Raw genomic sequence first — 21,846 nt, forward strand, 5'->3', positions numbered from 1 at the left:
ATAGCTACTCGCAATCACGTCAACAGAATTGAAGTTCTTGGGTAAGAGCAAAGCTGGTTTTCTCATCGTAATGCCAACACGCCGTTGGCAGGAGGGAGGCCCTAAAGTAGATCAGGTCGGCAGATGGCTTCGGGATGAACCACGATGCCCCACACAAAGTCATAGGGCATATAGCCCTAACATACAGCGGGAAATTCGGAACATTCCATGGCATATCGCCTCCACACTCATGGTAATCCAGGTTGCAGGTTGCGGAAATGTGGTTCCGTGAACGATGAGCACATGGTAACAAGAGCAAGGACCTCCCGAAGGATGATCCACGAATGGTCGATACCGAAATCCAGAAACTGGTAACGGTTTCCCATAGATGCTATGAAGCCGAGGCCGAGAGATGATACAATTGAGCAATATGATTTAAACATCCTGCGAAAGCCAAGCGACATTGGAAAATATTATGGAAAACATCTGCGTTCGCTCGCGCCGCCGACGGTGAAGATGTCCGCCTTCAGGTTTGACATGGCAATTGACACAGACGCTGACTGTACAGAAATCACAACTTATGCTTCTTCTCCCCCGAGGCGATCTTCCGGAACTCCTCTTGGGGAACCCCGCTCAAGAAGCGCTGCAGACCACCAAACACTTCATGGACGCCCTGCGCATCGTGCAGGTCGTTATACGGCCTCCGGATCAGCGCCTTCGTCTTCGTCATGCTGTCGGGGACCAGATGGGTCCCCATGCGGTCGTTGACCTCCTCGATGACCTTCGCCAAGAATTTGTCCGAGTCCTTGTTGGTGTCGAACACCTTGTTCACAAAGCCGACATGCACCAGCTCGTCGATGGTGAGGCGCTTGCTCATGATGAGCGCCTCATTGGCCTTGCTGATCCCGAGGCGTTGCACGAACGCGAGACTGGCGTTGCCTTCGGCGACCAGGCCCAAGCTGCTAAACGGGGTGAGGAGGAAGGCGTGAGGCGCAGCGTAGACGAAGTCGGCGTGCGCGACGATGGCGGCGGACAGGCCGACCGCAGGGCCGTTGAGGGCGAAGACCAGGATCTTCGGGTGGGAGTAGAAGGCGTGGGTGATGTGGAGGTTGTTGGAGACGAAGGACTTCAGCGAGGCGCGTCGGGGGTCCTCGTTGGGGTCATTGTCACGCGAGATGCCGACATCAGCACCGCTGTCGTTGTCGATTAGTCCATGTTCGATGGCATTGGACCTCGCGGCGGGTGGAGTTCGACTTACGCGCTGAAGTATCGTCCCTTGCCGGTGACGATGGTGATGAAGACCTCATCGTGGCTGGCAACCTCATGCATCAACTTGGCGAGCTGGAAATATCGGTCGGCATCGAGAGCATTGAGCTTGTGCTGTCGGTCCAAGGTGATGATGGCGATCCGCCCGCGGTATTCGACCGAAACATCCTGTTCTGGGGTAGTAGACATGATGATAAATGTGTCTTAAGAGATGATTAAGAGATGCTCTATTTGACTTAGACTGAAGATATTGATTATGGAAAGATAGAGATACCTTTTCTATTATGGTTCTATATACCGAGTTTAGTATTCATCATGCTCAGCATGTTGATGTTACCGAGGTCCAGGTTACAAGGATGGTTTTCCTGTGAACTCTGGATATCCGTGAGATTCGGATGCGTTGGGGAGTCTTGCCGGTACGACTCTGACAGCGCAGCGAGTACGATGAGGCATCAAGGCAGTAAGGCAATTACACTGGTTCTGACCCGGCCATACCGAACACTCCAGTCGCATGGGCTGACTTAAGACTTCGACATGATTCATGAAGTCCTTGATGTATGTCGTGATACTCTGCCAAACACTTCCAAGCTGTGCAACTGAGGTGCAAAGCCTAATGATATTTGGTTGAAGCAGGACAGCCAGGCATTGAACCGATCCTTCATAAACTAGACTCGCCAGGGGTTGCTGCGCGAAAAGAGCCTTGAATAGTTGTCTTCTGATATCTTCCTGCGAAGCCATTTACCATCGAAACGGAAATGGGGGGCCCGAACCTTGAAGTTTTCAAAGTAAGCGCTTCTCATGAATGTCGCATAGCATTTCTAACAGTTGACTCAGTTTGGGTTTTACATCATGTTCCCCATTGGCATCATGTACTACTTCGGCACGAACCTCGACAGCAAGTTCTCCGTCGATGGCTTTTGGCCGTCGAAAGAGCAGAGCAACAAGATCCCAACCGAACCCGAGGACATCCGCGCCGAGCTAGAACGATTAAGGCGACGACGGCTGGAAAGAAGGGCAACGCGACTGGCGGAGGAAACACGCTCTCAGCAAGACATGGCAGGGGATGGGGCATAAGATCGGCGAGGAACCGCTTCGACTGCATGTGAGGCGTTTAATGGGTATCTAAAACGGAATCATTTCAAAGGCGTTGCGTTTGGAAATACCCACTTCAGGATGTACACCAGGACTTTCGGCATTGGCCTCTCTATGAGCACTTCCAAGACTGTCACGCCCTAACTTGTAACGTTATATTGTACAGTATAAAACACCAATATCTACATTTCCAGCGTCGACTGAAAGGTCTTCCATGTCTCATTCCCAAGAGAGCCTTGCGCGACATTCATGTACACCGCTTGCACCCCTTGTACCTCCTCCAAGGCCTCTATAAAACTGCAGAGCTCTTCTGCCTTCCCATCGTCCAATGGAACCGTTGTATCTTCATTGGGATCCCAGATGATATTGGCGGCTTTGATTTCCAAACCCAACTGGTTGCCCATGCCCCTGGACACCAAGTTCACATCGCTGGGACTCGTGAAGACCCGAACTGTGTCTTCGTCGCCATCCGTAACATCAAGCGCGCCAGCGTCGATCGCCGCCTCGAGAATCGTTTCCGCGGATACTCCATCCCTAGTGTCGAAGATGATTCGGCCCTTCTTCTCAAAAAGATATTGTGTCGGCGTCGCATTCCCCTCAAACTTCTTCACCACCTGCCGCAGCTCTGTAAGCGTTCGAATTCGGCTGTCGGTCTGACACTCGATGACCACCCCGACGGATTGCGGGAGCAGAGCTTCCAGATGAACATTCTCGAGAGCTGCGCCGGTGGGCGATATGCCGCGACCACGAGCTATCGCGGCGGATATTGATGTTTTCGGGAAGCCTGCTTTCTTCGCAACGACAATTGCAGCAGCGAGTTGACCGTTCTCATCCGGATTGGGACCGTATACTGGGAGACAGTCAGACACTTGTCTCTTGTGACGATGAGGACTCAACGAACATTTAGAAGCCAATTCTATTTCCTTTGCAAACACGTTTCGCTGCTTGTTCTTCGCAGCATCATTCTTCCCCTTGTCATGACGGATGGTGGCCCATCGGCTATGACCAGAGTTAAACTGCGGCGAATAGCAGAAATAACGCTTGGTTAGTAACCTTATTATATAATGATGCTCAAAGGCAAGCCTGTAAGGTCTCATTAGGTGCAATTGCAGAGCATGACCTTTACAAAAGTCGAAAGGAAGTATTTGAGCCTTAAGGTCAAGCTCCTGGTTAGTTATGGCACATTTCCTGGCAAGAATAGGCGAGTTCGTGACTCGGGAAAACTTGCCCATAGAACGCCATCGTTCACTTCATCATTCATCCTTATGAACATTTGTTCACCCTGCTTCGAGTTGGACAGCGCTCTACCATGCCAATATCGCCAATATCCTTCTGTATATTTCACTCTGGCCCTAACATAATGATTTGAAATGTGGGATATGACTTGAAGGGAACTCCACAACAGTCACGAGCTCCAATGGCGTCGGAAGCGCCGACGCCCTCTGCCACCACGAACGGAGCGCAACCCGAGTATACTCTCGATGTCGAGAAGCTTCATTCACTTCCTTCGGAGCAACAAGAGCTATATTTGCTGACATTTGCATCCGACCTTGCGAACTACACGACCAATCTAAACGCCGATCAGGCAACCGCCTACCAAGCGTCCATCAAAAAGGAGGTCTTCCAGATCATCACCCTCTCCTCGCCGACCCCGACTCGAGTCATTCGAGACAGCTTGGGAAGAACACTCTCGGCGGTATTTACAAAGGGCGACCGAAAACCACTGTTCGAAAGCATCAACGACTTAATAGCGACGCTGGGAACCACTGGTAAAAGCGAGAAGGAACTGGCATCCAGACATGCGGCTGTTCATTGCCTGGGAGCCATATTCGAAGCTGCTGGAGATAGCGCGATTGGAACTTCTTCCTTGGCGTGTACTATTACACTGCGCCAATTGAAAGCTGCTCAGCATCATGTTGGATTCAAAGCATCCACCTTCAAAGCACTCGGGAAGATCGCTAAAGGGGTCGGCTACTCTTTGGATGAGCATGTGGCAAGAGACATTTGGAAACAAGCACGATCATCCGCTGCGGGGGACAAGTCATTCCAGGTCCAAATTGCTGCGTGCTGGTGTTTGGAGCACCTGATTCAACATACCCCGTACTTCGACAACTCCAACGACTACGAGAAACTGCAAGCGGCATTGTTCAAGGCTCTCGATAGCCAGTCTCCTACCCTGCGGACGACAGCTGCGTCATGTCTCTCCGCATGCCTAGTGAAGAGCTACTCCGAGAACCCGCATCCCGACATCGTCCCTCGACCGAAGAAGCAAAAAAAGCCGACAAAGCGACAGCCAGGCGACTTGGAAGATGAGGAAGATACGATCGACAGGCCTGGGTCGCCTGCACCGGGCAAACCGGCTATGCAGCTGTCATATGGCTTTGCAGAGCTGTTGAGGCAGCTCTCGGCTCCATACTGTCGCCCTGCCACGAGCAATAGGACTAGAGCTGGTCTCGCGCTCTGCTACGTCTCTATTTGCCGAAGATTGCCTATCGACACCATACAGAAGCATTACCCCATCCTAGCGCGGAACTTGTTTGAGGACATTTTGTCGAACCCTGCCATCTACAATAACCGCTACCGTCTATTAATATCGCGGAAATTCGTCCGGATCATCCTTGAGAAGGTGGTTGGACGGGAGCTTCTTGGAGAATCCGCGCAATTGGATGCTGCCAAGTTTCTGCTGAACGGCATCATCAAAGACTATCCACAGAGCCTAAAAGAGCGTCCGGAGCCAAGCAAACAAGTTCTGACCGGAGCACTAAGCGCTTTGGCAGCTTTATTGGGGTGCGTTCGGTCGGCATCCAATGCAGTCGCGGAATCGTGCCGGGAAGGGCTTTTCCAAGTATTACAGCATCCGAGTTATACCGTTCAAGTCCATGCCTCCGCTTGTTTTCGGTCATTTGTCTCTGCATGCCCACAGCAGCTCCTGTCCGTAGTCACGATGTGCTCCAACAGTCTCAATCGGGAGCTTGGCCTATTAGGGGGCCATCGACAGTCATCTCGGCGCTGCGTGGGTCTTGCCAACGGGCTTGCTGCGCTTTTGAGCACGTCGACGGAAAATCCGCTGTACGGCTCGCTAGATGTTTATGCACGGGTTCTTTCTCAAGCCACCACCCTTCTCAAATCAAGCAGCAGCTCGAATTTGAGAATCTCAAGCACGCAAATCCAGGTTGCCTGGATCCTCCTCGGCGGTTTGATGTCTCTCGGACCGAACTTTGTGAAGATCCACATTACCCAACTGCTTCTGCTCTGGAAGAACGCTCTCCCGAAGCCCTTGAATAGAGAGACGATGCATGGTAGAGATATGCTGGAGCTGAGCTTCTTGACTCATGTTAGAGAGTGCGCTTTGGGTTCGATTCTAACCTTCCTAGAGTACAACAAGCGACTACTTACCGCGGACGTTACGAAGAGGTTGGCGACCATGCTTCAGAACACATCTGTGTTCGTAACCAGCCTGCCGCGAAAGAAAGTGACAGATGATGCCGAGAGGAGGCTTTCCCCTTCCTTGGATCTCCATGATTTCGACCTGATGGTCCGACGGCGTGTATTTCAATGCTACACGAAACTTGTCATAGACAGCGCTCCCGCTGCCCGCGAAACTCTTCTGCAATCCAACCTTCTCCCATTGGCCGTCTCAGCTTTCGCTGATCCAGAGAATTACGCACCAAACTCATTGAGCGCTTCGATAGCGAGTTCGATCGGGAACTTTGAGTCCATTTGGGAAGTTGGCGACAACAGTGGATTTGGAATCACAGGTCTGCTGAAGGGGTACGATGTTAGGCCCCTTCCGGGTGAAACGCTTCATAATGGCAAACACCATTGGCTCACGCAGACGGAGCCGGATGGTCTCATCAACCAAACCGTACAGACACCCGTATGTGGAGCGCTGGAACATGATTCCGTTTTACTATACCTGAGAAGCGACTCCTCCGAGGAATCAAGCAACCCCGAACCCTCGTCGACACAAGTCGTGGATCATGCGATCAACTTATTTGCCATCTCTTTGGCATTGCAAGGACCTCGAGTTCAAGAAAGTATTCTCGAACAGATCACCGCCTTCCTCACTGCCAGTTTGCTACAGAGAGACCCAGCAAGACACGCAGCTATGACCGTAAATGTTGTGGTTGCTCTCCTAAATGCGTTAAAAGTTGCTGCAAAGGAGACAGTTCTCCCTCCAGGAAACATACGCAGGGATCCGGTTGAAAAGGCGCTTCAGGAGCTTTTACAATTGTTGATCGTCTACCACGATCCCTACGTTCGCAACGCCGCCGCACAAGCGTTTGGGCGGATGTGCAGCGCGGCAGGGACACAATTTACCCAAAGTCAAGTCACTTGGTTAATTGATAAGATTGTGGCCAACCGGGAACCCAGTGCTCGAGCCGGGTGTGCCCTCGCTTTGGGTTGCATTCATTCCCAGCTTGGAGGCATGGCAGCAGGATTCCATTTGAAGAATATCGTAGGCATCCTGATGTCGCTGAGCAATGACCCTCATCCCACAGTTCATTTCTGGGCATTGGAAAGCTTGTCAAAGGTTGCGGATTCGGCTGGTTTATCGTACTCTAGCTATGTGTCTGGTACGCTTGGAATATTGGCGCAACTGTATGCGTCAGATTCGCATAATGCCGAAACCAATTCCTTGGGCGGGTCAAACCTCGAAGTCGACCTTCCGACCCCTGCCGTTCTTGCTCGATGTACAGACAGCATCATCAATGTGCTCGGCCCCGATCTTCAGGACATGACAAAGGCGCGAGAATTGATTCTGACGCTGGTACGAGCATTTGGCGTCGAGCAGCTGAATATAATCCGAATCGAAAGCGTTCGGTGCCTTGAACATCTATCCCTTTATGCTCCTGGACACCTTGACTTTGCTCTCTACGTTACGATGCTTCAAAAAGAGCTGAAGTCCGAATCAGCACGGCTTCGCTCGTTGGCGATTGATGGGCTGCATAATTTGATGAGGCGAGATGCTGATGATGTTATTAATGCCGCAGATCCAGGCTTGGGGGATCAATTATGGCACGCGCTAGACAACGATCCGATGAACAATGTCCTCCGAAGCATCATGCAGAACTGGCTACATCAATCCGCATTGACCGACCCGGCGAGATGGATCGAACGATGCAACACTGCGCTCCTCAAAGCTGTCAAGGTTGAGAAGTCGTCGCCGAAACCCGCACAGAAGAAATCCGTGGCTATCGATCTGAAAGATGATGAGGTCGCGGGATTCGCAGCGGCGGCCGGGGCTGGAGATGAGGCAGCTGCAGTTGCACCTAGACAGGAGTTTCTGCGATGGCAGGTTCGGGCCTTTGCAATGGATTGCCTCATCGAACTTCTCTCTATTGTTGCAAGAGATGTAGCGGCCAAGGAAGTGTCCCCCGCCGAGACAGCGCTTGTACAGGAGATTGGAGATATCATTAAGATTGCTTTTGCTGCCTCTACAGGAAGTGTCATCGAGCTTAGACTTCGCGGACTCCAAACGATCGACATGGTGTTGAAGATGTTCGGCAAGACACCCGATCCCGATTTTGCTGAAGCGTCTTTGTTAGAGCAGTACCAAGCTCAAATTGGATCTGCCGTAACGCCCTCCTTTGCTGCCGACTCGTCACCCGAGCTGGCTGCACAGGCGATCAGTGTCTGCGCTTCGTTCATCGCGACTGGCATCGTAACAGATGTCGATAAGATGGGAAGGATATTGAAATTGCTCGTTTCCGCTCTCGAGAACCTATCCAAGGAAGATGAATTTGTCACGGTTGGCGATCTGAAGGGTCTGAGTTCGAATGCGTTGGTCATGGTCAAAATGGCCGTCTTCTCCGCCTGGGCCGAGCTTCAGATTGCAAGCGCCGAGCAGAAATACCTCGTCGATGTGCTTAAACCTCATCTCGCCAAGCTGGCACCCTTGTGGCTTGCTAGTCTTCGAGAATATGCGCAGTTGAGGTTTGAGCCGGACGTGTCTGGTGCATCTGGACCTGCAAGCATGTCAGGCAGTCTAGACACAGTCTACGCCGCCTTGAATAGGGACACCTTGCTCCACGTGAGTCTTTTCTAGCGACCTTCTGTTATTGTTTCTGACGAATTTCACCAGTTCTACCAATCTGCGTGGCTCAACCTCGTCGATGCCATCGCTAGTTTGATCGACCAGGACAGTGAGTTTGTATTCGACGCACTTGACGAGAAACCGGAAGGAGAAAACTCGAGCGCAGTCAATGGCCGACCTAGTAACATCAATTATCGCGATGAACCTGTTGCATTCTTCTTCGTTCTCTATGGACTCGCTTTCGAAGCGTTGATCGGACAGACAGGGGAAGACGTTGCCGCCAAAGAGCGAACAATCAGCATTCTGCAAGCCGTTCGAAAGATCCTGCGTCCATCAGTATCTGGACAAGCGATCTATAGAGACGATGTGTTTTCGGAAACCATGGACATGCTTGGCCGGTTGGTCTTGACCGAGCCTCTCAATGTGCAGCATGTCGTCGTTCAAATCGCGCGAAACTTGTGCCTGTCGCACCCCTCCGCACGGAAACCGACCGAGTACGTTCCCCAAACAAAGTGATTTTGATAGTGCTAACATCCTACAAGTAGAGCTGAGGATGACCGACTTTCGGAAGACATTGATCAACTCTTTGAGTTGACGAGGCTGATTGTGCTCACACTCGCTGGACTTATCCCGAATGTCTCCGAAAATAAGCACCGTGCTCTTCATGCACTCAACGAAGAAGCCGTCGATGTCGTTACATTGGCTCTCTCCTCTCTTGTGGATGCGGCAGCTGTATTCCCGATCATCATCCGGACCGACTTGCATGCCTGTATTCTCCACCTGTTCGTCACTATCCTCGGAACCGGTGCTTGTCAAGCCACCATCGTTCCCCAAGTCCTTCCAATATTCAAGCGTTTCATAACCAGTCTCGCGCTGGATCCATTATCAGATACGGCGACCCAACTGCGTGGAATGCTCGTTCGGTTCTTTCAAATCCTCAAATCCGCCCAATTGAGAGAATCCGAGGCTGCGTTACCGTGCGAAAGGAACACATTACTGGCTTTCACCATTTTCCTTAGCTCCGCAAGTAACTTACTCAATCCGGACGATCCGCTACTAGCCCGTTTTGTATCAGAGCTGTCGGATGGCCTCGAAAACGGACTCACATGCAAGGTTGCGGCGAACTGTGCACGATCCATCCTGTCATTATCACGAAAAAATCCTGCTGAGGCCTCACTCGTTGTCCAACTTCTCCCCCGCGTACTCGGATTTATAACGATGCCTCCTGATCTGGAAGGGCTGGAAGAAGGGATCGCTATCCTCATCCAAGGCGTCATTGGGTTTGTCCAATCCCTAGCGCCTGACCAGGCGTTGTCTGCAATGTCTCTTGTTATCTCTGCACTGTTGGCTCGCGCGAACCAAGGCGGGCAAGAGTCTGAAAAGGAGGTTGGTACAAGGCTGCTTGAATTGGCTGCAACGAACCAAAGGTCGTTCAGATCCATCCTTGGTGCCATGGATCAGGATCAACGAGCTTTCCTTGAGCAGGTTATTAGGGCTTCTGGAATAAGCATGGGAAAGAAAGAAGAACGGAAAGTTGATACAGAGCCCACTATTGCACTGAAAATGGATTTCGGTGCTTGAGTAGGAATTGAAGCGTTTAGTACTAGGGATAGAAAGCTGCCAGGATGTACATTTTTGGCTTGTTTGCGGACCAGGCAGGGCCACCCTATAGCATTGTTATCAGCCGCCGTCCAATATTTTGAATAAATGCACTAGCCGTGACAGTGGCACAGCAGGCCTAGAATACTTATCGTCTTTTCGCTAGTTCACCCCCTTAGCTGAGCTGAGTGAGATGTATAGAGAGGGTATATACTATATACTATAGAAGTACACATCACGGATTCCACCGTCACAATAGTTGCCTGGTTTACAGCCTGGCTCCCTCCTCCGGCCCTACCCCTAATGCATGATTTTTTCTTTACCAGACGCGGCCTTGTTGCTCGTATCACTACTAAGAGCGGTCTTTGCTCACTTATTATGAAATAAGAAGGTACCGGAACCAGTTGGTCACGGAAGCAATGCGTTAGTGAGAATCTTAGAGGGTGTAGAAAACAAGTAGAGTTTCATATTTTCCCTTTTCCGTATTGGTCAGCCAGGTAATGTAGGTTCGACACCTTTCCAGTGTTCGCTGTCACGTTCAACCCTAGCCACTCCCTCATCTGTGGACTGAGCGAAGACTGGACTTCCTGCGACAGGGCCGCAGTCCAATTGACCTGTTGCCGAAGGAACGGCGCCGTATAATATCCGAACAGTAATGCTCGATCTGGAAATTCGTTAGCACGGGCGACCAATGCGTATATTCTTGACAGACCAGCATCAACTGTGATATTAGCCCCTGAAGTATGCCAAACTCTTCCCTCCATGACGATGATGGAACCAGCCTTTGCTTCAAATGGCCGAAGCAGCTGGTCCGCATTGTCAGGCACGTCGGATCGGTTCATCCACTTGTGGCTGCCGGGGATGAACAGGGTGGCGCCGTTCTCGAAGTAGACATCATTCAAACACCAGACGACGTTCAATGCCCACGGCTCCTTCCACGGATCCGGCACGACGAGACTTTGGTCCGAGTGAAGCCCCATGCTCTTACTCCCAGGCCGCGCGATATTCGCCGTGAAGTTGCTGATCAAGTAGTTCTCCCCCAATACCGATTTTACCATTTCCACAGCGGTGGGATGCGCGATCAATTCGCGGAACAAGGCGTCCCGTTCCAAGAGATAGAAGACTCGGACGTTGCTGGCATTCGGATCGAGTTTCGGCATGAAGGTGTCCACGCCTTGCCGCTCGCTTTCCTTTGCAGCTTTCCATAACTTATCTAATGCGTCTTTCGTCCTGTCAGGATCCAAAACGTTTGGGATAGTACACCATCCCTCCTCTTTCAGTTTCGTCTTCGCGGCGTCGACCACTGATGAATTGATGGACTCAGAGGTAGCTGTCATATTCGGACACGATAGGATTAAACAAACATATCGCGTATATTTTGTCGCCAACGTGAGCCGCTGTACATACATATATTCGGATCCCCATGTACGATGATCGATCTAAAACCCCATGTGGGACTGCGGGGCCCCGCGGGGTTGTTGCCGAGGGCCCACTGCAGCCGAATGGGTCCATCCTGAATCCTGATAATATTGACATGAATATGCAAGTCCAGGCAGTCTCAGTGATTGGATGCCTGTAGGAAGATACCTGTTGTTATATTTTCGAGATTTCCTTCATCCAATCGGGGTTAAGCTCAGAGCTCCAAAACGTGTCCGCGCCCCTTTCCGCTTCATATTCTTGCTTCCACAACGGAGTCTCGTGCTCTAGCCACTGTGAAATTGCCTTCCCCAGTTCCCTAGGCTTTTCAAGAGGAACAGTATGGCCGGCACCATCGATTACTTCTTGTGTAACCCTCCTGGGGGCTGAATGCGCGTAAACACCCTTGTCTGTGCCCAGAGTTTTGTGAGCAAATTCGGCATACTTCGGGATTTTGTAGATGTCGGAGTTCGCGGCCCAGATGACATGGATAGAAGGCACAAGCTCTTTCATCCGCTTTTGGAGCGCAGCTAGTTCATAGAGGTGGAATCCCGGAATGACCAATTCTGCTCCGAATGAGTTGCGGTCGGTTGAGACGCCCGCAAACTCTTTCACACTGTTCGCCGGCACGGGTCTGAACATAGATCCAACTTCTTGTGCCTTCGGAGTGACTAATGTCACATAGGTTTTGCCGTCCGGACTGGTGACTTCTCTTAGATCATGTTCCATGACCAGTTCGAAGACTTCAGGGTCAAAAGCAGCATAATAAGGGCTTTTAAGGAAGGCTTTCCGCGCCTCGTCCTTGCTGGCCCAACGGTCCCTTCTTCTCGCCATAAGGATAGCTCGATGGTATTTAAGAGGCCGCGGCGAATAGCCGGTTGCGTAGACCGGATCCACACACACAATCCCGGAGAAGAGTCGAGGATGCATCAGACTCGCCATCATAAGAACAGAGGAGCCAACAGAATGTGCCACACCAACAATGGGCGCCGGCATCTTCTCATGGAAGTAGTTGACGATCTGAAGGACATCCCTAGCATCATCATTCCAATGAGGAATATCACCAATTACATCCTCATTCAGCAGATACGATTTTCCATGCCTGCCGACGTTAGATATGACCATTAGGCAACACAAGGCAGAAACTGCACTCACCAGGCAATATCATAGGACCATATTGCCCGGATATGGTTTGAATTCCTGAAGATAGAGGTAAACAATGGCTCGTAGGATTCCTTCGTGAATCCGACACCGTGATGGAATAAGATGGTAATCGGTTCGGTGGAGCCATCCGGTGCAATGTTCGGGGCGTATTCATTTACGGACAGTCGAAGAGAACGACGATGTTTTCTCTCGTCTCGTACACCTCGCTCGAAGCCTCGTATGTGAGATGCTGGTATGACATGCTGGTGGCAGGTCCAGACGCCATTACTTTTGTCCATGGTCGACGGCTGGATGAGACGTACGCTGGGTCCCAACGTTTTCGCGTCCCTGATCGACGATGACCCGACCCGAGGGGGTCAGAACGGTTTCCAAAATCCCCGCAGCCTAGAAGCAACCCCACTCTGTCAACGACGCGGAATCGGTAAGTCGCAGTCGTATGGTATCATAAAGTATATCGTTCTCGTGCATCGTAACAACGAATTCGGAAAGGTCGTGGCGCAGACCGGGCATCCGAGGCTGTCAAAGTCGGGTCAAACTCCTGCCGGTTCTTCGGGGTTAGGAGCAACATGTAGACGGAGATAACGCTAGCACAACCTAAAGGAGTACCGTAAGGAATGGCAAGTGAATCCAAATCCCACAAACCTCCAACCTCCGACCTCCGGCGTCTTTGTAGGTTAAGATGACCAATGGTAAGATGGATGGCCAGTGCTTTGGCTGCAGTTGATCGGTATATATCTGGATGGTGAACGGATTTAACGATGGATTTAAAGAACGACTCGTTAAGGCGGTAAGTCTCGAGGAGTGATTTAATCTGACACAACCCGTGCAGTAGCGCATTCAAAGATAAGAAAGAAATTAAAAGACAGAAGATAAAGACTTACATTTCAACGAAGTTTGTCATCTTGTCGAGAAACAATTTGTTCCAGAAACACGGTCCCCCACCATTAAGATCCTGGAGCTAATTATGAGACTGTGAGCTTGACTGCTTGAGTGACATCAAATATTAACTGAACAGCGCGGTCTTCCTTCCAATATCAGCTGCGATATCAACTTACTTTTTGCGTCGTCATCCCCTCCATTCCTGCTTCTCCCATCGCGCAATGGCGTGTCCGGCTTGCGTGTCCGGCACATTGCATGAAGGGACTCCGTCCGGCAAGGAGGAAACGCTGTACGGCCTACCCACCTACGTCGCCACGCCTCCATCCGGCACCCCTCCCAAGGGCACCATCGTGATCATCCCCGACGCGTTCGGCTGGACGTTCAACAACAACCGCATCCTTGCCGACAGCTACGCGCAGAAAGGCCACTTCCGTGTGCTGCTCCCGGACTTCATGAACGGCTACGTCCTAAGTCCCGGCCTCCTGAAGAACGCGGACTACATCTTGGCGGAGCATAAGAGCTTTGGGACGCATACCTTTTGGAAGGTCGTGTACGCCGTGCAGGCCGTGGCCATCTTCTTGCCGTGGGCGTTCGCCACGAAGCCGGCGAAGACGTATCCCGGCGTCGTGAAGTTCATGAAGGCGCTCCGGGCGGAAGACGAGGACCATTCGGTCGGCGTCGCGGGATTCTGCTGGGGCGGGAAGCACACTTTTCTCCTGGCGCGCGATACGGAGAAGACGGCCGGGGGGAAGAGCCTGCTCACGGCGGCATTCACCGCGCATCCGAGCTACATTGCGTTTCCGGCGGACGTGGAAGCGATCAAACTGCCGTTGAGCGTGGCATGTGCGGAGAAAGACAATCAGATATCGAAAGACAATATCCTGGTCCTCGAGGAGGCGTTGAGGCAAAACCCGGCGGGGGGTGAAGTAAAGGTATATGAGGGAGCTACTCATGGTACGGAACTCTCATTGCCATGAGGTACGAAATGCTGATATTCATAGGTTTCGCTGTGCGAGCCAATCCCCACGTTCCTAAGGAGAACGAGCAAGGGATTGAAGCGGAGGACCAGGCTATTTCTTGGTTTACACGATGGTTGTGATGACGGCCGGTGCTGTTCGTATTGGAGGCGTTAGGTTCGGTTTCAAAACAGTGTGGGGTTTAGGATATCAAGGGATGCGCCACAGTCACGCAGGATTATTTGCTAGCTCGTATCGAATTGAACCCCAGATTGCATTATTTTGGAATGGTATCTGAAAGGTGGGCTAGTCGCTAAGACTGTTGAGGGATCAAGCTACGAAATGGTCATGGAGATGCGCGCCTGAGGTGAGCCGCGATGCTCGCGAAGCAGGCAATTGAACCGCCAACCTACTGGTCTGCGTACAGGGCGGTGCGGCTAGGCATCATCGAACATCATTCAGCACCAGCATGCCACTTTCGTTTCCCAAGGATAGGATCAGGCGTGCTTCTGGCAGTATTCGAGGCAGCTATATTACTTCCCCCGGCCCTCCCCCCGGCACCGCCAGCGCCCATTCCCGACGCTTTGCTCAACTCCGCGTAGCAGCTTGCGTGATAGATCCGCCCGCCAATGTGCATCGCGTCAAACCATACCGGTTGCTGCGTCTCTTCGTGCCATTGAGCATCGAACTTCTCTTGACAGATGGGACAGTGGGCGTTGGCCAGTGATGCATCTGTAGGGACTGGGACGTATTGGTCTTTGGGGTCGGGCTTCTTGGCTTTGGAGGAGCCGCTTCCTTTGTCGGATGATGTATCGTCAGATTCTCGATAGTCGATCCATTCCTATTTGACGTCAGCATGTACTTCGGTTCAGCAAAGGGAGACGCGGACTCACCCTCTCGTCAATATACCAGCTTCGGCTAATGACGCTCTTAGAGGTGTCGGCGATGCGCATATTCGTCTTGAAGTGCCAGTCGAGATGCCTGGTCTTCCGCTTCTTGCCTTCTTCGGTGGCGGGAAACCGACGTGCGCATTCGCGGCATTGATCCGGCCTGGCAGAGTAGAGCAACCGGATGAGATTCGGGCGTGATCTAGGCGGGTTAGATGAGTTCGGATGAAGTTGACGGTACACTCACATCTTCAATGACACCGGGTCCAATTTGACATCATTAAGGGGTGCAGTTTGGAGCTGCGGTTGGGCGCTGGGCTCCGGAGTTGCGCGGCCGCCCCCAAGAAGACCAGCAGCTCGGAGTGAAGCGAGCAGGTCATTGGCTGGTTGTGGTGGAGGGCGCGCCTGGGAAGGGGCGGAGGCAGGAGTGGGATTGAATTGTCGCAATAGTTGAGAAAGATCCATGGTCGGAGGCTGTGAGGGCTGTGGTGTTGCTCGCTGGGAACTGGCTGCTGCCGGAGGTGGAAAGGGAAAAGGTAGAGCAACCGGCGGCGCAGACTGCGTTGGAGCAGGGGCAGGGGCAAAATGTGTTGGGACAGATGGTGTCGATGTCCGTGGGAGAAGGGCGCCCGATATCCGTTGAATCTCGCCTTCAACCTGCCGGATTTGATCAGGGGCGAGACTCCCCGACTCGAGGACTTTCTGGAGGCTCAGGAGAGTGGTGAGAAGTGATCTTGCGCGTTCATCGGCTGGTCTTTGGGACACTTCCATGGTGGCGGATAGAATGATCTGCTTCAGTGTATCTTTGATGCGGCCGATATCAGGCGGCGGCGCAGTCGACGGAGGCAGATACGGCTGCCGAGACGCTGATGGGATGCCCTGATGCGCAGGAGAGAGGTAACGTGGGACGGGCGATCTAGGCGGCTCGGTGGTTTTTTGTGGAGGTATGGGATAGCCATAAGGTCCTTGAGGGTTCGGAGTCGGAGACTCTCTGTATTGCGGCTGTTGGGGTGGTCTGGCAGGAAGCTGACCGTACGGCTGCCTCTGATTACGGGCTTGCTGCTGCTGATGTTGGATGGTGACGGTACGGAACTTGATCAACGCGTTCTCAATTTCGCGAGTGACCTCGGCGGAAAAGACCGGTCTGGTATCCAAGGACTCAGGAACCGGCAGCTTCCACGTCTTGAGTAATCCTTCCATGGCTTTTCTGGTTCCAGGATCAACGAGGGTATAGGCTTCCATAAATGTCCTGAAGAGGTTCCGGCCCAAGTATACGGTGTATGGGGTTCCGACATTCTTCACGATCGAGTCGAGGACATACAAAGCTGGTAATTTCCATTCGGGTCGAGTCTTGGACGGTTAGTTGTAGCACCATGAGCATCAGGAGGCCACTTACCAATCGGATATGGTTTTCCAGTTCTCTTGAGATAGCTTGCGCATGTTCGGTGTTCTCCTTGGCGATTACGGTCAAGTTGCTGATTTCTGGTCTGCTGTTGATCTTCAGATCTTGCAAGGCATCTCTAAAGTCAGCAGCGACCTCCGCTGAATGTGATGCCATGAGGAATCAGGATTTATTTGGTTTGCTCAGGATTCAAGTTGTATCTAAGGAGTCACGGCCAGCGGAAGAGGTTCTTCTCGTTGAGATGTGGCAAGTGATTGTGCAACTGCAGCTGCGTATTGCGAAGGAAATGAGAATGCTGAGACCACCAGACAATCCCCCAAATGCCACAAGTGACAGCCTTCAATACAGCTCAATCGTTCAGGTGCCGCTAACTAAGACCTCCGAAGGCTCTGATCACTGGATCGCCTCGAGCCGACGATGTCTGCTCAAAGCAACTCCTCAATAGCCCGTTGAATTCCTCCCACCAATTCTCAACCTTCCATACTCTATAGAAGGTTAGATATGACAGACCGTCATATGAGGGACTATCCCGTGCCGTGTGAAGGCGAGAAGCAGGCAGGTATAGCCAAAGCTCAATGGCACGGGGACGTGAATCCTGAAGTGTGCGTTGTCTGCTCCAAGTGACTGGGTATGTGCATCAACGTGAAGAAACTTCCAGACCTGACTTATATGGGGCACGAAGTTCTGATCGAGTATGAAGGATGAAATGTATTTGGCGAAAGAGTGAATAGAATTAGATAGACAAGTTTGAAGTTGAATCACGATGAGGACTCTGAAGAGTTGTCGTCGGAGTTTGTGTGGAGACGCGGAATGGAAGGAGTGGCGCCGCCCGGCCGCCGGAGGTGATCTGTGCACAAACCATTCAAGGTGAGTGAAGGTGACTGGTGATTGGTGAACTGGTGAAATGGTGAATGGTGAAGGGTGAATTGGTGAATTGGTGATTAGGTGAGCCGTGAAGTCACATGCTATACCACATATCACGTGCAGTGCTTGTGACCTCCTTGGCTCCTTCCTTTGAGTCTTGAAGTCATGCCATCATATGCCATCACCTATTCCTTAGTAGCTCCCTTTCCAGCAAACATCACAGGTATTTACCCTTATCTTTCCAATTTCCTCCTTTTACCGCCATCTAAATCGTCTTTCAGAATCGATCAACGATTCCAGCTTTCAAATCGCCGTCGAAACAGCACACAACCATGAAGTTTCCCCTCTTTTCCTTGCTCCTTGTCCTCCTCGCGGCGTTCGCTTTAGCCACCGCCCCTCAGAAGTCTGTCGTTATCAGCTATCCTGAGAGCACGCCGGACCATGTATTGCAGCAAGCCAAGGATGCAATCCAGGCAGCGGTAAGTACAAATTCCGAGCCACACGGATATTTCTAACGATGGATCAGGGAGGTATCATCACACACGAGTACAACCTCATTAAAGGATTCGCCGCCAGAGTACCAGTGAAGGTCCTCGAGTCCATCCAAACATGGGGCGCCGAGTACAATGCGCTGATCGAAGAAGACCAAGTGGTCTACACCAACGAAGAGGTCAATTAGCTTCCGTTGTGCATGAACGACATAACCGGGAATTGCCGCACGACAGCGGGGTGCATCATGAGAACATGGCTAGGGGTTTTTATTGGTTATGAAGGGGATTGATTCGGGAAGACTCGTCTTTGACTTGTATCAGTCAAAGAGGTGTACATCAGGCGTTGGGTAACACGGGCCAGGGACGCTTGGTGTTGCTGGACTGGCGTATTTCCGGGACAAATTAAACCATTCGTATACTGCGGAGGCGGGGATTTTACTACGCTTCAAGCATTCATCTACCAGACCGAGTTCCAAGCAGAGTTATCTTCATGATTCTTGACTTGAATCCAACAGTTCGGCCCTACGTCATCGCCGTGGGGTCCTTTACTCCCTTCTCGTATTCTCTCAGTGTAGGGAGCGCACGACAGTGACCAAGAACTGAATCTGAAAGAAATAAGAACAATGAGGTTCAAAGAATTCTTAAAATCGAAGACCGAGTATTGTTGAGATGAGAGAAACAATGGATCATTGTCAAACAGTCTCATACAAATTAGCCAATCACGACAACACTAGTTCCAGGTTCAAGCACCATCGACGTGATAACCTCCAGATTCCAACAACACGACACACTATACGCAAGTCAAAGAGAGACCTATTGAACGATGGGTATTGATGCGACATTGTTCTCTTTGTTCCCCGACTCCAACATACTTAAATAAATGTCGTCCCGTTATCGTTTCGCGCTTGCGAGACAATTAACTAGAACCTAATCGCTCCATAATCTACCGAGGAGTTTCATGCCTGGTGCATACGCGACTCCAAGGACACATCCACCATGACGAGCGAACGGTCTGACCTGTTTGAGCTTGGGCAATCGCTACTCCAATGGGTAGGGAATCGCTTCCGAAGGATCTCAAAATCGCTAACCGACGCATCTCGCAGATCAAGACATTCGAAACCCCTGAACCCGTCCGGTCCTACGATGACCTTCAGACCGGACATCTCATATGGCACGTCCTGCGCGATGTCGACCCGAACTACTTCCGAGGCGACCTTCCCGAGACCGATCTCACCGCTCGCGATAACTGGATTGCCCGATGGCAGAACCTCAAGCACGTCGACCGAGCGGTGACTACATATATCCGGGAGGAGTGCAAACAACTCCAGACCCTCAGCCACAAGATGACGCCCGACCTAAAGGCAATCGCTGCCGAGGCGTCACCGGGAGAGACTATCAAATTGCTCAAAGCCGTGTTCGTTGCGGCCCTCTTCTCGGAGATGTCGAACGAACGGATGGTTGGAATCATTGGCGAGCTCGGCCCTCGAGCGGGCAATCTGTTCATGAGCATGATCAATGACATGCAGGAGCTCGATCAGAGGCTGGCAGAATACGGGGTCGAGGCTGAGGAGATCGCGGATCCAACCGAGCCGAGTTCCGATCCGGTGGTCGCACGGGATCCCGAACTTGAGAAAGAAGAAAACCTGATCCAGGCTTATGCTGAGAACCGCAGCCTTCAAGAGCGCATTGATACACTTAACAAAGAGGTCGCCACGCTATATACGACGAAGGAGGACCTGCAACATGAGCTCGACACTGTCCAGGACCGCCTGGCGAACCAGAACAAGGCGTCGACTAGTGAAGCAATCGAGGTTCTTCGGATTCAGAACGAGAAAGACCGCGAATATATTGCCGACCTCGAGAATCAGCTATCCACAACCCAAGATCAACTTCAGCGCGATCAGCGCGAGCTGGAGCAACTCAAGGCCGACGCTGTCTCGAAGTACGATCTCCGGGATCAACTGCAGCTTATCCAAGCCGAACGCGACGAGCTGTCTCGGAGAGACAAAGCCAACGAGAACCTGAAGAAGAAAATACAGACCCTCAAAGAAGACGCGAGGGATGCCGAGTTCCTGCGCAACGACTTCCGGGAAGCAACCGAAAAGATCAAGGAGCTGGAGAAGATCCGCGAGGCATGTGCACGACTGCAGAAGTCGAACGCCGAGCAGTTCGAGACAATTTCCAACGGCGAACGCGAGATCTTCGCGCAAAAGACCGCCCGCAAGCATCTGGAGCACGAACTCACCACCATCTCTCAGCGCTACGAGCAGATCCTGGAGTTCAAGAATCGTAACGAGGAGAGGATAAAAGAGCTTCAGGATCAAGTCCTCGACCTGGAGGCCCGCTCCGGTGGGACGGGCTTGGCCGACGAGCTCGACGACGCTGCCACAACGACCACCGGAGACCCCGAGCCGACGCAATCCCACAAGCTTCAGGCTTCGGTGGCATCGTTCGGATCCCCCGAGTTGGAGGTCCTCCGCACACAACTTGAGACCCTCCGAAAGCGGAACGACGAGCTCGAGGAGCAGTATCTGACCCTGTTCCAGGAGAACCTGGGCCTCAAGAGCGTCCTCGACAACTCTACGGACGAGAAGAACGAGGACACCTCGTACTATCTCCGACAGAAACATCTCCTTGACTCCACCACTGACGAGCTCAAGGAGATCAAAGCCAAGCTCGTCGAATCACTAACCGAAGTCGCCCAGCTGAAGGAGGGTGCGTCCAACGATGCCGAAGGCGCCGCCACCGAAGCCGCCGAAGCCCAGCAAACCCTCATCGGCAAATTACAAGCCGAGCTCGAGCAAGAGCGCAGCCTCCTCAAGCACGCCCTCAACCGCAAGGATGCCCTCGCCACCGAATCCGAATCCGAACACCTCCTCCACTCCATCCAGCTCGCCCGCACCCAACTCCTCGACCTCACCACCGGGCCCCCCACCGAGCTCGACCAGCGCATTGACCAGAAAGCCGACGAGCTCGGCCACCAGATACATTCCTACGCCATGAACTCCTGGCTGGACCGCGAGGTAAGACGCGACATTTTCTCTTCTATCAACGCCACCATCTACGGGAACCTCAACCACATCGCCGAGAAAGACGCCCGCCTTCTTCTCCCCCCCGCCGCCTGCGGAGCTCCGAGCGGCTGCGGGCGATGCGGAAGGAGTGCCAGTCGCCTGGCACGAAGCACAAGTCGGACTGGTCGTGGTTCTCGTGGACGAGCGGGCCCGCGACGGCGGACTGCATCACGCAGACGTAGCCGTCGTCGGTCTACCGTCTCGACTCGCCAAACAGCACGTTTTCTCTTATCTGCACGTTCCAGCGCTAACTGTTCTTTACAGAAACTCGCGACGCGCGACGCGGAAGTCGAAACGCTCCGGACGGAGCTCGTGGCCGCGCGGAATAGCACACCGGCCGACGGTGACGTACGTATCTTTTCGTTTGTAATACTAAATTGTTCCATACTCACAAGATGTTTTTATAGCCTGTGACACGACAAGAGCTTGAATATCTACGACGTGAAAATACCCTCCTCACCACCGCGTGGTACGACCTGGCAAGCCGCATGCAGAGCAACACGTTGATGCTGCAGCGGCGGAGCGAGGCACCGAAGAGTTGGTTGGGGAGGCAGCGGGTGTCCGTTAGTGGTGCGAGTACGGTACGTTTGTCCCTTTTCATCTTCCTCGCTTTTCATAGAAAGCAATTTCTGTTGCTTGCGTTCATTCCTATTCTGATTCTTGGGTGCTGACTGTTGATTTGAAGCGGAGGTGATGTTTCGGAGGTGATGCTTGCAAGGTGAGTGGACGTGGGAGGGAGTGAT

The 21,846-nt window shown here is 52.3% G+C and overlaps 10 protein-coding genes across 10 annotated transcripts; 5 read left to right on the forward strand and 5 right to left on the reverse strand.

Annotated features, from left to right (window-relative positions):
* Positions 1-550: 550 nt before the first annotated feature.
* Positions 551-1,434, reverse strand: P152DRAFT_401673 (ClpP/crotonase; the record flags this gene model as incomplete). Its single annotated transcript, XM_033676619.1, has 2 exons — positions 551-1,172; positions 1,238-1,434. The coding sequence occupies 2 exons, from the start codon at positions 1,432-1,434 to the stop codon at positions 551-553; spliced, it is 819 nt and encodes a 272-aa protein (XP_033531929.1).
* A 427-nt stretch (positions 1,435-1,861) lies between these two features.
* P152DRAFT_421525 (uncharacterized protein) lies at positions 1,862-2,669 on the forward strand. The gene is made up of 2 exons (XM_033677168.1): positions 1,862-2,030; positions 2,080-2,669. Exons 1-2 carry the CDS (start codon positions 2,001-2,003, stop codon positions 2,317-2,319), a joined length of 270 nt encoding a protein of 89 aa, XP_033531930.1. The 5' UTR covers positions 1,862-2,000; the 3' UTR covers positions 2,320-2,669.
* P152DRAFT_484092 (YebC-like protein) lies at positions 2,520-3,434 on the reverse strand (the record flags this gene model as incomplete). Its single annotated transcript, XM_033681983.1, has 2 exons — positions 2,520-3,187; positions 3,239-3,434. 2 exons carry the CDS (start codon positions 3,432-3,434, stop codon positions 2,520-2,522), a joined length of 864 nt encoding a protein of 287 aa, XP_033531931.1.
* Positions 3,435-3,621: 187 nt separating this feature from the next.
* P152DRAFT_484093 (HEAT repeat protein-like protein) lies at positions 3,622-10,113 on the forward strand. The gene is made up of 3 exons (XM_033681984.1): positions 3,622-8,371; positions 8,423-8,868; positions 8,917-10,113. The coding sequence occupies exons 1-3, from the start codon at positions 3,755-3,757 to the stop codon at positions 9,953-9,955; spliced, it is 6,102 nt and encodes a 2,033-aa protein (XP_033531932.1). The 5' UTR covers positions 3,622-3,754; the 3' UTR covers positions 9,956-10,113.
* A 324-nt stretch (positions 10,114-10,437) lies between these two features.
* On the reverse strand, positions 10,438-11,310 carry P152DRAFT_401715 (PhyH-domain-containing protein; the record flags this gene model as incomplete). The annotated part of the gene is made up of 2 exons (XM_033676622.1): positions 10,438-10,637; positions 10,686-11,310. The coding sequence occupies 2 exons, from the start codon at positions 11,308-11,310 to the stop codon at positions 10,438-10,440; spliced, it is 825 nt and encodes a 274-aa protein (XP_033531933.1).
* A 164-nt stretch (positions 11,311-11,474) lies between these two features.
* Positions 11,475-13,070, reverse strand: P152DRAFT_107539 (alpha/beta-hydrolase). The gene is made up of 2 exons (XM_033673598.1): positions 12,545-13,070; positions 11,475-12,491 (listed from the first exon to the last, which is right to left on the reverse strand). Exons 1-2 carry the CDS (start codon positions 12,829-12,831, stop codon positions 11,567-11,569), a joined length of 1,212 nt encoding a protein of 403 aa, XP_033531934.1. The 5' UTR covers positions 12,832-13,070; the 3' UTR covers positions 11,475-11,566.
* A 271-nt stretch (positions 13,071-13,341) lies between these two features.
* Positions 13,342-14,998, forward strand: P152DRAFT_484096 (dienelactone hydrolase family protein). Its single transcript, XM_033681985.1, has 2 exons — positions 13,342-14,386; positions 14,434-14,998. Exons 1-2 carry the CDS (start codon positions 13,654-13,656, stop codon positions 14,529-14,531), a joined length of 831 nt encoding a protein of 276 aa, XP_033531935.1. The 5' UTR covers positions 13,342-13,653; the 3' UTR covers positions 14,532-14,998.
* On the reverse strand, positions 14,626-17,002 carry P152DRAFT_107544 (uncharacterized protein). Its single transcript, XM_033673599.1, has 4 exons — positions 16,672-17,002; positions 15,523-16,625; positions 15,282-15,477; positions 14,626-15,229 (listed from the first exon to the last, which is right to left on the reverse strand). Exons 1-4 carry the CDS (start codon positions 16,831-16,833, stop codon positions 14,843-14,845), a joined length of 1,848 nt encoding a protein of 615 aa, XP_033531936.1. The 5' UTR covers positions 16,834-17,002; the 3' UTR covers positions 14,626-14,842.
* An 871-nt stretch (positions 17,003-17,873) lies between these two features.
* On the forward strand, positions 17,874-18,220 carry P152DRAFT_401695 (uncharacterized protein; the record flags this gene model as incomplete). The annotated part of the gene is made up of 2 exons (XM_033676621.1): positions 17,874-18,020; positions 18,068-18,220. The coding sequence occupies 2 exons, from the start codon at positions 17,874-17,876 to the stop codon at positions 18,218-18,220; spliced, it is 300 nt and encodes a 99-aa protein (XP_033531937.1).
* An 808-nt stretch (positions 18,221-19,028) lies between these two features.
* Positions 19,029-21,797, forward strand: P152DRAFT_475863 (uncharacterized protein; the record flags this gene model as incomplete). The annotated part of the gene is made up of 6 exons (XM_033681446.1): positions 19,029-19,082; positions 19,136-21,055; positions 21,126-21,290; positions 21,368-21,451; positions 21,511-21,684; positions 21,789-21,797. The coding sequence occupies 6 exons, from the start codon at positions 19,029-19,031 to the stop codon at positions 21,795-21,797; spliced, it is 2,406 nt and encodes an 801-aa protein (XP_033531938.1).
* Positions 21,798-21,846: the final 49 nt, after the last annotated feature.

The sequence above is a fragment of the Eremomyces bilateralis genome (genome assembly GCF_010015585.1).
Source record: "Eremomyces bilateralis CBS 781.70 unplaced genomic scaffold P152scaffold_19, whole genome shotgun sequence".
Lineage (NCBI taxonomy): Eukaryota > Fungi > Ascomycota > Dothideomycetes > Eremomycetales > Eremomycetaceae > Eremomyces > Eremomyces bilateralis.

Excerpts from the sequence above, each read along its gene's own strand:
- P152DRAFT_421525 (XM_033677168.1), top strand. The coding sequence starts at position 2,001 with ATGGGGGGCCCGAACCTTGAAGTTTTCAAA. Across the intron at positions 2,031-2,079 it reads CGAACCTTGAAGTTTTCAAA|TTTGGGTTTTACATCATGTT; the intron begins GTAAGCGCTTCT and ends CAGTTGACTCAG.
- P152DRAFT_484093 (XM_033681984.1), top strand. The coding sequence starts at position 3,755 with ATGGCGTCGGAAGCGCCGACGCCCTCTGCCACCACGAACGGAGCGCAA. Across the intron at positions 8,372-8,422 it reads ATAGGGACACCTTGCTCCAC|TTCTACCAATCTGCGTGGCT; the intron begins GTGAGTCTTTTC and ends GAATTTCACCAG. Across the intron at positions 8,869-8,916 it reads TCCGCACGGAAACCGACCGA|TAGAGCTGAGGATGACCGAC; the intron begins GTACGTTCCCCA and ends ACATCCTACAAG.
- P152DRAFT_107539 (XM_033673598.1), bottom strand. The coding sequence starts at position 12,831 with ATGGACAAAAGTAATGGCGTCTGGACCTGCCACCAGCATGTCATACCA. Across the intron at positions 12,492-12,544 it reads TGGTCCTATGATATTGCCTG|GCATGGAAAATCGTATCTGC; the intron begins GTGAGTGCAGTT and ends TAACGTCGGCAG.
- P152DRAFT_484096 (XM_033681985.1), top strand. The coding sequence starts at position 13,654 with ATGGCGTGTCCGGCTTGCGTGTCCGGCACATTGCATGAAGGGACTCCG. Across the intron at positions 14,387-14,433 it reads ATATGAGGGAGCTACTCATG|GTTTCGCTGTGCGAGCCAAT; the intron begins GTACGGAACTCT and ends TGATATTCATAG.
- P152DRAFT_107544 (XM_033673599.1), bottom strand. The coding sequence starts at position 16,833 with ATGGCATCACATTCAGCGGAGGTCGCTGCTGACTTTAGAGATGCCTTG. Across the intron at positions 16,626-16,671 it reads TGGAAAACCATATCCGATTG|ACTCGACCCGAATGGAAATT; the intron begins GTAAGTGGCCTC and ends TAACCGTCCAAG. Across the intron at positions 15,230-15,281 it reads GCTGGTATATTGACGAGAGG|GAATGGATCGACTATCGAGA; the intron begins GTGAGTCCGCGT and ends GACGTCAAATAG.